The sequence below is a fragment of the Euprymna scolopes genome, chromosome 1 (genome assembly GCF_053919585.1).
Source record: "Euprymna scolopes isolate OS-2025 chromosome 1, ASM5391958v1, whole genome shotgun sequence".
Taxonomy (NCBI): Eukaryota; Metazoa; Mollusca; class Cephalopoda; order Sepiida; family Sepiolidae; genus Euprymna; species Euprymna scolopes.
Genome location: NC_136482.1, coordinates 101,293,394 through 101,308,393, shown reverse-complemented (window position 1 = coordinate 101,308,393; position 15,000 = coordinate 101,293,394). Strand labels below are relative to the sequence as shown.

General features: G+C 31.9%; 1 protein-coding gene across 2 annotated transcripts in view; it reads left to right on the top strand.

Moving 5' to 3' along the window:
• LOC145260520 (transcriptional regulator Erg-like) overlaps positions 1-15,000 on the top strand; it is a 291,018-nt gene that overhangs the window by 120,045 nt on the left and 155,973 nt on the right. Inside the window, exon 2 of one of the 2 annotated variants that reach the window (XM_080118709.1) lies at positions 1,341-1,544. The exons of the other annotated variant lie outside the window; for it this stretch is intronic. Coding sequence (XP_079974835.1) covers positions 1,341-1,544 — 204 coding nt within the window. The remainder of the gene's footprint in view (positions 1-1,340; positions 1,545-15,000) is intronic. 2 annotated transcript variants of the gene reach the window in all.

Genomic DNA, 15,000 nt, shown 5'->3' with positions numbered 1-15,000 from the left:
GTTACAATCTAAGACGTTCTTAGATCTCAAAGTCATCATTTTTTTCTGCTTCCATGCACTTTTTCCTATGACTAATAAAATACATTCTAAAGTCTACCACACATGTTGCCTGTAAATCGGGTTCAATTATTCGCATCTCTTTCCAGTTTGATGATGCCAACGTCTTTTCATTTCAAAATATTGTTAAACAAAAACAAAACGATGTAAATAATAACAACTTCTCATACTAAACGTTCAAACGGAAAATCTCTCTCTTTTTTTTTAAAATTATTTTCTGTTTTTCTCAATTTCTACCAATTTCAATTTTCTTTCAATTTCATTTTTTTTTTTTTTTTGATAAAGTTAAGTCTTTAGAGGAAAAGCATTTTATATGAAATCCAAATATAATGATACTAAAACATGTCTAGAATAATTTTGATTCTCAAAACATGGTAAATTTTATGGGTTCAGTTTTAGGGGGCATATGAAGTTAACTGAAATTCAGGAAATCTTTCTTAATTAGAATATGAATAAAATCAAATACAAATCTAAAATATTTAATTTTTCAAATGAAAGGTTATGCCTAAATTATGTTATCTAAAATCCTTTTAAAATTAGCTAAAGAAACTAATGTGTAGGGTATATTTATTAATTGACGTCTTATACGCATTGTTGATTTTTTTACAAAAAAAATCGGCATTATTGGAATTTCTATCGAAGGTTTTATCCTCTTTTAAACTCAGAGGCGTAAACTTATAGTAAATTAAAGTAGAGCAAACCACTAGATCCATAAAGTCTAGCTAATATTTTCTAAAATGCATACTTATTGACTAATTAGTTTAAGAATGAATCATATCTATACAAATATCGAAGTATATAAACATACTTAGTTTCATGAGTAGATATAAAATAAAACAGGTAACTAATTTTATACTGTTAATCGATTTGTAGGAATAGGCGTAGAACGATGTAGCAATTTAAATGAAGCTAAGTATTTTAATAAGTACGAACCATATTTAGGCAACGATTTGTATAAGAAAAGTTGAAGCAAGTTTGCATATAATGAACATTACTACAGTAGATATTTTCAGAAAATAAAAATGAACCGAACTAAAATATATTGTGGAGAAAAGAACAACAAAAAAGTAGATTCGCCCGACTAAAATAGAAATAAGTCCGACGAATTGCTATTTTGGTTCTGCCTTTTAGAAAATCCGACTCACGTCACGTTATTTTCTGGAGTAGATTTCGTCATAATATTGCTTAAGAATGTCCGTCTGACGCATGTCTCTACTACTACTACTACTACTACTACTACTACCTGTCGCCCGTTATTAGTTACTGTTGTTATCTCTTATCAGATCCTTCTCTGTGGACGAGTGGACACGTGCGGCAGTGGCTGGTGTGGGTGTCCAAGGAGTACGACCTAAGGGACCTTGACCCCAGCAAGTTCCCGCAGATAGATGGACGCGAACTGTGTGCCCTCACCAAAGCCGACATGGCGCGATTTGTGAACCCTTACAACGCTGACATTCTTCTTGGTCACATCAACTTCGTCAGGCAAAGTAGGTACACCGTAGATGTCCCATATTGGAAGTATTAGTGCACTTCGACTCATGGGCTCGTCCTTCTTTTACTTATTTTGTTTGTACATAAAATATATTATTGTAAAAAATATATACACAATGGCTATAATATTTCAACAATTTAGAAACAATAAAAATAATATAAAATTTGAATGAGCACATTATCCAGTTCTTTTCGTAGGGATCTCGTATAGTAACTATTCTGCTCTCAGACAGAGAAAAATCCTTCTAGACAGGCAACTTTATTTGTGTAACAATTCAGAATACGCCTTTTTGAGATGTTGGATTTTTTTCTACGTTAAAACTTTCTGCTTTGTGTATTTTTGGCGTCTATGAGTGTTAAGTAAATAGGGCTTAATATCAGCTGATTTCTAACGTTTCTCTCCATTGAGGATGTGCTCCATAGTTCAACAAGAAATAACATCGTATAAAACGTTGAATGTGGAGTAACTTGATGTAATATTTAAATTGACAACATTTGATCTTGATTTGGCCAATACTTACTTAATATTTACGTGTTCAAACGTGAATTTCTGAAACAAATTTTTCTTTTGAACACTGAAAAATCACTAGAACGAACCTAAAAGCTGATACAAAATCTTTCAAATGTTCTAAACTTACTCTTGTTGTCTTTACTATATACATTTTAAATCTAAAGTAAATCTATATTATATTTCTCTAAGTCTGTCTGTTGGTCTGCCCATTCTACTTTTTTCTCAGAAACTATATGGTTTGACTAAAGTTTTGTATTAACCTTCGCTATTATAAGGCGCAACGAACTACTTATTATGTTATCCGTTCGGTGCACAGTTAGCGAGTAATAGAGATTAATGGAATTAGTATTTGATACAAAAAATGAACACAAATTTGACCATATTTAACGATCATTTTGCATAAAGCACTCATTTAAAGTCATCGTTGTTAATAGGCTAAAAAGTATAAGCAATTTTTCGTGATTATTACAGAGAGTATAACATTAGTAGAATGTCTTTTAAATCGTCAGTATTCCTTGAGACCATTGACATGCATGGTGATAGGTTGAATGTATTTTGAATTATTTCCCCTTACAAGAATCAGCTTCTTTTAGAAAGCACATATTTATCGAACAAAGATCCTTGGATCTGAGTCAATTCCTGACACAAATGGTGCTCCCCACAAGTGAGAGGATACCGATGGGTGACTACAGCGATTTGTTTAAGCTTTCCTCTTCGTTTTAACAAGACGCTGGGTAATCCAGTTTATAATAATTCTGGTTCAAATCAGCCGTGTGATAACCAGTAAACAACATTACGAAGATTAATCAAAATAATCGAGTGTTAAACAATTCAGAATCCATCGAAATTGTTTCTGTCGATTTTCATTTGGTGTGGTTGACATGTGACTTTGCTTTAAAATTTTATGCAGCAATACAATCGCATTTCTATTAAGGAAATTTTGAAAGATATTTTTAAAACTTTTATTTATTTAGCAATGTTGTTTCCTCCGTCCTTAAATAACGCTTTGAAAACAAATAAATGTCCATATTTAAATGTATTAAACAGAATAAAAGTTATAATCATATGTTCTATTTTTTCACATCAACACACACGTGCACACACACATATATAAATATAGATAGATATAGTAAAGTATGTATATATATTTAGATATTTCTATATATAAGATTAACTTATAAACTAATGAACCTATCATTATGAATTTTATAGCACAACTACCACGTGTCAAGGTGGATTATGTGGGTTATATTTACTTTAATAATATGTAAAGGGAAAAGACGGGATGGAAACCCTTTGACAAAATTGTGATACTTCTGATTTTTTTTTAGATATTTTAACACTGGGTATTAAACAGTTAGTAAATAATATGAAAATATTAGTCCTTTTTTAGTATTCCAAAGCTACAGAGTAAAATAATAAAACACCTTAAATGACACAGCAGTATAGCAAATAAAAGCTTTTTTAACGATTCGAAATAATTTTTATTCCTCGACTGCTTGTAAACGGATTTTTTACAGACCTGGATTACACACATTTTGGATTATTACAACCATTTTGGATTTTTAATTTGTGATGTATTTGTCAACAGTATAAATCCGATTTTTTCTCATAGGAACATTGACTCTTGCTATCTTTTCGTCTGGAAAATACTCTCATCTGGATTTTTAATTTTTGATTTTTAATTTATTCTTTTGTTTTTCATTTCTTTTCTTCATTTTAGTATGACCTCTTTGCACTAACATTTTTTTTTTTTTTCATTCATGACTAGTTTTCATATGATTTTGTTTCGATTAATGCCAGTACCGGCAAATTCATAGCTTCGCTATAATATTCATTGGTTAATATGTTTCCTCTGAATGAGAAGAATGCATTTCTTTGAAACTCCGCGGATTAAGGACATCTTAATATTTCTTATTGGAGTATCCTATCGAACAATAAATTCATGTAAAATATAATTTAGTTTTAAATTTGTGTTCTTCTACAACAAGCTCTATTTCATATCTTGGTTGTATTTAGCTTTTTTATTTGGTTGGAATTACGATATTAATATTAATATTTATATTCCCTTTAAGTTTACAGAAGCTTTAGGCTTATAAACTTAATTTTTAATTCTGGCGACTTTTCGTTCAGAACAATAAAACGCCGGTACATCAAACAGATATTATAATTATAGCTTTTTAAATAAGATGCTTCAAATACACACACACACACACACACACATATATATATATATATATATATATATATATATATATATATATATATATATATATATATATATCTAACACACACATATACATGTTTGTGTGTGTGCTAGGTTTTGCCTTTTTAATGGGAAAAAGTTATAGCCCGTTGAGTTAGAATAAGTACTATATGACAAATTGATGGCTGTTTATGATTAAATTTGTTCTATTTTTTGCATTAAATACTAATCCTATTAATTCGTAGGTGTGCATTAAACGGATCTAATAATACTTAGTTCGCTGCACCGTTTCATAACAAAGGTTCGTATACAATTTCAGCCAGATGGATTTAATATATATATATATATATATATATAGTACATCTATCTGGCTTAAATTGTGTATGAACCTTTGTTATGAAAAGATGCAGCGAACTATATATATATAAAACTCACTATGTCTGTTTCTCTGTCAGTTTATCTATCTCCCTGTCTTTATTTTTTCAAACCATATCTCCCCTGACACGAAAGGTCGCAGGCGGCACGAAGAATGTCAGATGATTGCATTTTTGTGGGCTTGCTTAAAATAGCTGCTAACGGAAATGGTCCAAGCAGTTTACGATTTGAAAGTCATATTTTTGGGAGGAGCTCTTTTTTTTTTTTTTTATTAAACATATTTTTTAAAATCTAATTCATAAAACTCACTTTGTCTGTCTGTCTGTATATATATATATATCTAACACATACACCCACAAACACACACACACACATACACACACACACACATATATATATGTTTATGTAAACAGATAAATATATATATATATGTGTGTGTGTGTTTGTGGGTGTATGTGTTAGATATATATATATATATATATATATATATATATGTGTGTGTGTGTGTATGTGTGTGTGCTAGGTTTTGTCTTTTTAATGGGAAAAAGTTATAGCCCGTTGAGTTAGAATAAGTACTATATGCCAAATTAATGGCTGTTTATGATAAAATTTGTTCTTATTTTTGCATTAAATACTAATCCTATTAATTCGTAGTAATTCCCAGGTGTGCATTAAACGGATCTAATAATACTTAGTTCGCTGCAACGTTTCATAACAAAGGTTAATACACATTTTCAGCCAGATGGATTTAATATATATATATATATTACATCTATCTGGCTTAAATTGTGTATGAACCTTTGTTATGAAAAGATGCAGCGAACTATATATATATATATATATAAACTCACTATGTCTGTTTCTCTGTCAGTTTATCTATCTCTCTGTCTTTATTTTTTCAAACCATATCTCCTCTGACACGGAGGGTCGCAGGCGTCACGAAGAATGTCAGATAATTGCATTTTTGTGGGCTTTTACTTGGTTAAAATAGCTGCTAACGGAAATGGTCCAAGCAGTTTACGATTTGAAAGTCATATTTTTGGGAGGGGCTCTTTTTTTTTTTAAATAATTTTTTTTTTTTTATCATTCATAAAACTCACTTTGTCTGTCTGTCGGTCAGTTAGTCTTTCTGTTTGTCTCCAGTTTTTGAAACCGTATCGCCTCCGATGCGGAAAATCGCAGAACGGCGCGATGCGGGTCAAATGATTGCATTTTTTGTGAACTGTTTTTTTATAAGTCTACCCAATTAAAATAGTTTATAACGGATAAGGTCGACGCAGTTTACGATTTAAAAGACATATTTTATGAAGGGGAGAGGTCAACTACTTTTAAGGAGCTAAAGTATATTTTTAATCTTATTTATAAAACCCACCATGTCTATCTGTCTGCCTGACTGTCTCCATTTTTTCAAACTATATCTCATCCAAGAAGGAAGGTCGTAGAGCGGTGCGATGCACCTCAAATTATTGCATTTTTCATGGACAGTTTTTTTATGAGTTTTTACTCGGTTAAAATAGTTGCTAATGGAAATAACGGAAGCAGTTTATGATTTGAAAGCCATATTTTTTAAGGCAGGTGGTCAGCTATTTTTTAAGGAGCTAAATATATATTTTTTAAATCTAATCATAACCATAACATAATCCTTAATGTCACCTGCTTATTTTTTCGCGGCTGACAAATCATAAAATACTTTGGTTATTTCTGTGACAGATTCAGTATTCTCCGTCAATATTTTAGATTGACTCTGTTCTGTGAATACTGAAATCATTCGGATATTCACTTATTACAAGTTTCTTTTTCCTTCCATTTAATTATTAGAAAACCATTTTTTCTGTTTGTTTGCGAATATATTTTCAATAACTTATTAATTCCTATTTTAATCACGTAGCGTAACACTTATAAGCGCTAATTACCTAAATCATGTTTCAGTAAAAAAAAATATTGATAATAAATATATGAAAGTTACAATACGGTATATTCACTCATTGTAATCTAATTAAAAAAATCACTATGTCTGTCTATTTGTCTGTCTCCATTTTTTTTTTCAAACTGCATATCCTCCGACACGCCAAGTTATAGAGCGGCGTAAAACTGGTCAAATTATTGCATTTTTGTGGATCGTTTTTATGGGTTTTTTAGATGGTAAAAATAGCTGCTAAGGGGTCAACATTCAAGGAAAATTGTACTTGGAAGGTGTAAGTCGACTGAATGTTATCTTGCACGGATGCACAATTATATATAGATTTATACGTTTACGTTAGTTCATTTTTAGCTATTTCTTATCCAACTGATGATAGCTCAAATGGTAACGACTAAGGCTGGAGTGCTTTATGTTTGTGTTACTATTTCGATTCTAGCTGATGACACAAAAGTCACATTTTTTTTTCACTTTTAAAATCACTTCTATATGTAGGGTACAATATAATATATAATAATCGATAGAGAATTTACTCTATAATGATATACGAAATCTGCATAAATGAAAATATATGTAAGTATATTTTACAACCCGGCAATGCCAGGAAAGGCCTAGCACTACCTGCTAATATACATATATACATAATTTTGCTGTTAGTCTTCAGTAATAAATGTATTACTGGTATTAATTAGCTCCGCTGAACATTGAAGAGTTATCTGCCTCTAAATAATCATGAGTTTCTTCCCTTACATATGCATTATCACCCCATATTTAGGGATGTGTAAAATCATATATTTCTATTATGATAAAGTTGTATTCCTGTTTGTTTGTTTGTTCACAATTTAGTTAATATATATATATATATATATATGACACTCTGTTTCAAAAGTAGACTTTAATACTGAAAACGGCTCTCATATTCCTGCATGATTTCTATGTATACTATTTATTCCAAAAGTTTAAAAGTTCAAGAGGTTATCTCAATTGTACACTACATTACATTAAAGAAAATCTGTTTTAATAATTAGCTCTAATTTTCGCAATGGAAATTAGTAATAGAATTATTTTAAGTATTCTATTTAGAAATATTATTTAAAGATGATTTAATTTGTTTTTAATTTAAATTACATTTTATTTCATTTATTTTTAACTATTAGGATAACCAACATTAGTTGCGTTTAAAAACGGAAGTCTGTTTTCATTTAACCTATGAGTTATTTCACTTTAAGCTATGAGATTTTATTTCCCTATTTGAATTTCATAGATGAAGATGATTATGCTTTATGCTTCGAAAAATCCAAAATATGTTCAACTTTCAAGAAGAACGCAACAACTTAAAATATTTGTAACTTAAATAATATGTGATTAAACCCTTCGCCAATATGTTTTTACCTGGCAATGCTGGGTATCTACAGCTAGTATATATATATATATATATATATATATATATATATATATATATATATATATATATATATATATATATATGTGTGTGTGTGTGTATTTATAGTTACATTGTTTATTTCATTGATTTAATTATAGATAAAATAGTTATCAACAGACATGTGTTTCGCCGTCACTGCTCATCAGCCATCAGTAGTATTCGTAGATAACTATTTTATCTCTCTCCCTTTCTCTTCTTCTCTCTCTCTGTATTTCTCTAATTCAATAACAATCAATTATGTGATTGTTGACTTCTTTAAAATGTAGCACATTAGAATCTTTCTGTACATTATCCAAATTTATTTCATACTTTTTTCAACGTGTTTCGACCAAAATCTCAAATATTTTAATATTCATTAGGAAAAAATAGTGTAATATACGAAACCACTCGAAATTACATCGCTGTTTTTTTTTGTTTGTATGTTTATACCTAAATAAAAGATATACTATATAATTTTATTATTTTAGAAGGTTCTTCAAAACAATGCCAATGTCCCAAACAAATCATCCATAAAGATTATACAATTTATAAAGGTTGTCATCGTTTATAGATTAATGAGACGTGTTCCTAGTTCGACTATCCTTTCTATTTTGGTAGTTATATCCGCGTACAAACTGCATTCAATCATTTTTTTACTACGTGTATTCAAGTGACTTAAATTAAATAATGCAAAGGAAGATAATTTGGGGCAGCGTATGGTTATTTTTCTAGGTAATATGATTTTATTTCCTATTCTTTCGCTTCTTACATTATCCTTTGATTTTTGTTTAAAATGATAGCATTATTTTTCTTTTGAATTTCATTTATTTTGGTTCACTTGTTCCAGTTGTTAATATCCCCCGTGCAATAAACTTGTAGCATTCGTATCATCTTAAATTTACACCTTGTATTATTTTTACATCCGGGATTTTTCATCTTTGGAAACTTTTGCTAAAACTTGAATAAGCCCTTTCATAGGTCAAATTCACCCCACCCTGTATAATGAAAGCAAATCAATTTTTGCTTCCTTCTTCTTCATCATCATCGAAGTCCTCGTGATCTACCCGGCATTTGTTTAGTAAATTATACATTTTATTACCTCCGACTTCCCCTGCCAATGACCACGCGAGGAGAAGTTGCTTAGCCAGAGAAAATGCAGAAAATTCAAAAGAGAATGAAACAAACGCATACTGCATACTTTTTTTTTTACAAATATTTTTGTTGTTTTTGCAAATACGCAGGAAGAATTGGCCTAAGTTGCTAGAACTACAGATTAGCATATGAAAGTATTAGTTCGAAAAATATAATAATTAATAAAATAGGAGAAAAATTGACTTAACTTTTTCATGCAAATAAAAAAGAAAAGTTTTAAAATTCAACACCATAGCTAGGGGGATTTTGACAAAACTTAACTGACCAAATTAACGCACTTATCCATAAACTATTAAAAAAGATGTGTTTTTAATGGCTAAATGGACGATGCATGCGTTATTTATACTGCATTTTAAATAAGTTCACTAAAAAATAAAACAAAGGTAGCCTTCACGACTCCATTTAAATCAACACTTCCAAGAACACCCAGCATTATGCAATCAACGCGATCGGCATAGATCGTGCTGTTTAGATATCCATTTAATAAAACAAGTTACTTCTCGTTAAAATAGCTGATTATATCGAATATTATATATTAACTAAACTTTTTCCCATAAAAAAAAAACGAGAAATGGTTACAGTCCGTTTAGTTAGAAAAAGTTCTCCCAAAATAATGCCCAATTGATAATTGAATGTGGTTTAATTTGTGCTGATTTTTGCATTAAATATCTCATCTCATCTCCGTCGTCTTTCAGGACGCTTCAGCACCGAATCTACACGGCTTCTCCAGATCTCTCGATCTCGCATGACAGTTTGCAGTTCCCAAACACTTTCCAATCCTGTGTCCCCAAGCAGGTTATCAATGAAGGTCATTCTTCTTCTACCACGGTTTGAGTGTCCATCTGTTGGTATCCAGAAAACTAGCTTGCTTGCTTCCTCTTCGCTGTGTCTCTTGCAGTGATCGGCTACTCTCATCCTTCTCTGCTGTACTTCCAATGATACTGGTGGGGTAGGTCACCATAAAGCTGTTAGTTTGTAGCGTGGCTCCTCCATGATGTATTGAGGGCTATCTTGAGCATCAGTGTGTAACAGCCATCCAGTCTCTTCTTCGGCGCATTAAATATTAACCTCTATAAATCCCTATTAATCCCCAATTGTGCGTCGAACGGATACCATAATACTTAGTTCGCTGTATCGTATCATAACAAATGTCAAAAAAATAAATTCAGCCAGATCGGCCCATTATTTTCCGAGTAAAGTGGAACAGACTTACGAACAGAACGACTGACAAAGAAAAATGAAATATAGATGATACCGATGCATTGTTACTTGTTATCGTTTTTTAATGCACGTTTCCTTTAGATTTTGGTTTAATTTATTTATATCTACAATTTTCCGTCGGTGTGTGTTATTATTTAATGCCTATCTATTCTGGATCCTTTTTATTATTTATTCTCTCTAGCCTCGGCTGAGCAGTTGAATCATTTGGCAGGAACATTAACGCTGCGCTCCATCCGATTAGATATGTGCTCTGATGGTCACCCTATCTAAATTATTCTACATGTACCCCCCTCCACCCTTCTAGTCCTTCAATGTATTTTTCTCTTTTGCATACCTTTGACAAGTGAGCATAAATAAACTGCTACTTCAGGATGTAATAATGATGACCCTAATTTTATTGCGGACAATTTCGCGCGTCCGTTCAGACCAATGGTCATCTTTTATCATAAAAGGTCATTTTGTATAGAGAGATTAATATGCTCTGTAACCGATTTTCATCTCTTCGCTTGGATTTCCGCCATTATTTTATGGATCTATCCGAACCAGCAGGCTGATTGGTTTATTTTGATTTATTTATGAATTCAATCTCATCTTCGTAAACAAAGCCGACCCACAGACACACACACAGCAATATATATATATATATATATATATATATATATATATATATATATATATATATATATATATATAATCTTGGCCTGTCTCTCTTTCTGTGCGTTTTACTTTTTCTTGAGAACTACTGTGCTGATTTTGCTGAAATTTTGTATGAACCTTTGTTATGACACGGAGCAGCGAAGTATTATTAGATCCGCTCAATGCACAGTTGGGGATTATACAAATTAATAGGATTAATACTTAATGCAAAAAAAAGAATAAATTCAGCCATCAATTTCATACTTATTCTTAATCTTAGTCTATAACTTTTCCCTATTAAAAAAAGGAAAATCTAGCAACACCCACACACATTAAGTGGACAAGAAAGTTCTTGCGGTTTTTAACTTTTAAATTCAGATGAACATATCTTGGCCCAAACAAAAATTTATTGGTCGAAATAAGCACCATCAGAATCAACACACTTTTGCCAATGCAAAACAAGTGTATTTATGCCAGTAATGTAAAACATCTTGAGTACTAGTGGCGATGATATCGCTTAGGGTTTTAAAGTATTTCTCGCGCAGAAAGTTGTCGAGATGTTTGAAAAAGTGGTAGTCGATAGTTGAGAGGTCAGGAGAGTATGACAGATGAGGAAAAGTTTCGTAGCTCAATGCGTTCAACTTCTGCGGGGTCGTTTTATCAACGTGGAGTAGAGCATTGTCGTGGAGGAGAATTGGGCCTTTTCTGCTTACTAATGCTGGCTGTTGTTTTCGAAGTTTCTGGTGCAATTCATCCATTTATTGACAGTACTTCTCTACCATAATTCTATAATGTATGAGACCGGTTGCAGACCATCAAACAGTCAGCATAACCTTCTTTTGGTGCCACTCTGGCTTCAGTAAGTGTAGTGGAGCTTCATTTGCATCTAACCACTGAGCTGATCGTTGCTGGTTGTCGTAAAGAACCACTTTTTATCGCAAATTACAACCCGGTCGAGAAACGTTCTTGTTGCATAAAAGAAGGGAAGGTGGCCCTTCATAACAGCGTTTCTTTTGGATATCGTTCAATTCGTAAGGCACCCATTTTTCAATTTCTTTTTTTTGTTTGTTTTGTTTTTGTCTTTTCAATCTCTTTCAAGTGGTTTGAAATCGTCGTATACATTATGTCTAATTCAAAAAAATTTCTCAGACAGTTGTGCGTGAATTGGCTTCGACTAAGGCTCTTAATAGATCGTTATCAATATTCGGTGGCTGACAATAACGCTCATCATCTTCAAGGCTCTGTCGCTGTCACAGAATTACTTAAACAACCATTGTGCTGTGCGTTCAGTAGTTTTTCCTGAGCCAAATGTTTCGTTGCTATCGCGAGCTGTTTCAGCAGCTTTTCGGTCTAGCTTGAATTGAAAAAAGAAAAGTAGGAGAAAGAAAATCAAAACTGTAAGTTGAACTTTACAATCAAAATGTATTGTTCAACTGAATACTAAAAAAAAAAAAAAAATTTACAAAGTCCTTATTCCGCGGAGTTTCAAAGAATGCTATTCTTGCTATTCTTCTCATCATATGACAGAAAGAAATCAGCAAATTATATTTGTAGCAATTCTAGAATATGCTAGTTATGGCATTAAGTGGAATCGCAATTTATTGTAGTCATAAATTGCCAAGAAAAACAAGTGAAAAAATGTTGGATATGTTAAAAAAATATATATATAAAAACAAACCGCGCATAATATTTCAGTTTGCATGATAATTCTCTTAAGGCAATCTGAAAGGCGATATATGTATGCGTGTGTGTGTGTGAAGTATCTTATTTAAAAACTATATAGTATAATGTCTCTTTGATGTACCGGGGTTTCATCGTTCTTGACAAAAAAGTCGCCAGAATAGAAATTGTCTTGTTATTGTCCGTTCGTTATCATCCACGCCTTTCAACTTTCGGAAAATCTATTCTGTAGGTTTTCGAATGCTGAAAAGTTGATTCAAAAGACAGTTTCCACTTCAATGACCGTTTGTGCAGAACGGCAAAACCCCGATACAATCAACAATGTACTTTCTAGTTTTTAAACGAAACACTTTATATTAGCTCTTGTAGAATCTACGATCGAGCACTTTATTTCTCTGAACGCACTCATGATATGATTTAGTTTGCCTTTGTTCTGCTAATAATTAGGCCAGCTAGAAATATTAAGAACATGATGACATTTATATATCTCACTTGAACACTTTACGACTTAAAAAATGACTGTCGACTTCCGCTATTTGAACATTGTTTACATTATTTTTATTAAAACATTTTTTCGTAGCGTTAGTTTCGTTTCATAGAAAAATCGCATAAAATTCTTTTATTCCGTTTAAATATAAACAAATACACAAACGATATACGCAAATTATTAATATTTGGAAAAAAAATATTTCGTTATATATATATATATATATATATATATATATATATATATATATATATATATAATTGTAGCGTAGTTGTTTCCAAGATATACATCCACTGAAACTCCGGTGTTTATCGAAAAGTTATCAATGATAAGCAGAGCGTAATTATAGTATATTTATTCATCCGAACTTTATTGGCTACATATGTGCATTCATCTTTCTTCTGTAACTCTTTTAGAGAGGCAGCGTCTTCAGGCTAGAAGAGTTACAGAAGAAACATGTATGCACATATGTAGCTAATGGTGCTTATATATATGGGGGTGGGTACGCATGTGCGTGTACGTGTGTGGAAAATTTCATCCCATGAAAAATCAATAATTGCTAACTTTTTCTTGTTTTCATTACTGTCGAAACAGCTGTAAAGCTTTTATAGATTCACCTTTATTGTAGGCCGATAATCTGCTTTGTTTTGCGTAAGCATTTCCAGCGGATTTTGGTGTGGATTACAGTTGAATTCATTTAGCAAGGCAAATTGTGTTTACTTTGACTCTGAGTGGATGTCGTTATGTTGTTTCACGTTGTCAATATCAATGGAAGAGCCGAACGAACGAACTTATGAGCTAACGAAAACAATGTAGGTTACAGCAAAATGTTAACACCAGTTCCCATGATGAGGATACATTAAAGCAACAAAAAAGTCACCTTTAAAAAATGGTTAAGGAGGCGGAGAAGGAAGAGAGAGAGAAAGAATGTGATAGTGAGGGAGAGATGGGCAATAAAGTTACGAACAGAGAATTAAAAAAGAAAATAAATGAAAGAGTGAAACGGGGTCAAAAAGACAAATAAAATTAAACGAGAAAAAGAGCATTAAATAATACGGCATAAAGAAATACATAAAGGAAGCGTGTGTATATATATATATATATATATATATATATATATATATATATATATATATATGGATGGTGGGAGTTGGAATAGGAAAATACCATGATGGTGGAATTTTGGCAGAATCCAAGTATTCAAAAGGATGGCTAAAAAAATTGATTCACATTGGACTTGAAAATGAAACTGCTGTAGTGACTCCCCGTAGTCCCTGTATTATAACAAAAAGTCTACAGTTAATTTTATTAGCTGGATCTTTCAGCTTGTGTGGTGATTAAAGTTTTCAACTGCACTTGTGATGTTAGGTTGTATAAAAGTGTTGACTTTAGTAAAAATTGTACTTCCATCTTAAATCGAATTGTTTCGGTACTTTTCAGACACATTCCGATACAAAACCTACTTAAGAAAACTTCCAGGCAGATCAAGTACCTTCTTGTGAAATAAAAAAAAAAATATATCGGCCCAACCGTTTTCGAGTCCATAAGGAACGAACTCACACGCCCCCCCCACACACACACATTTCCTTTATATATATATACATAGAGAGAGACAGAGAGAATGAGAGAGATAGGCAGATAATGATACAGAGAGTAAGGGATACAGGTGACGAGAGAACTAAACAATATATATAAGAGAAAGAGGGAAAGAAAGGAAGCAATATGCGATAAATAGATGAAAAGAAAAGGTAACTTGATAGATTGATAGGAGGAAAGGGGTGAATGTAGATAGGTAGCAAGAAAGAGACTGATGTATTCGGTGACATCATTCCACTGTCTTCCT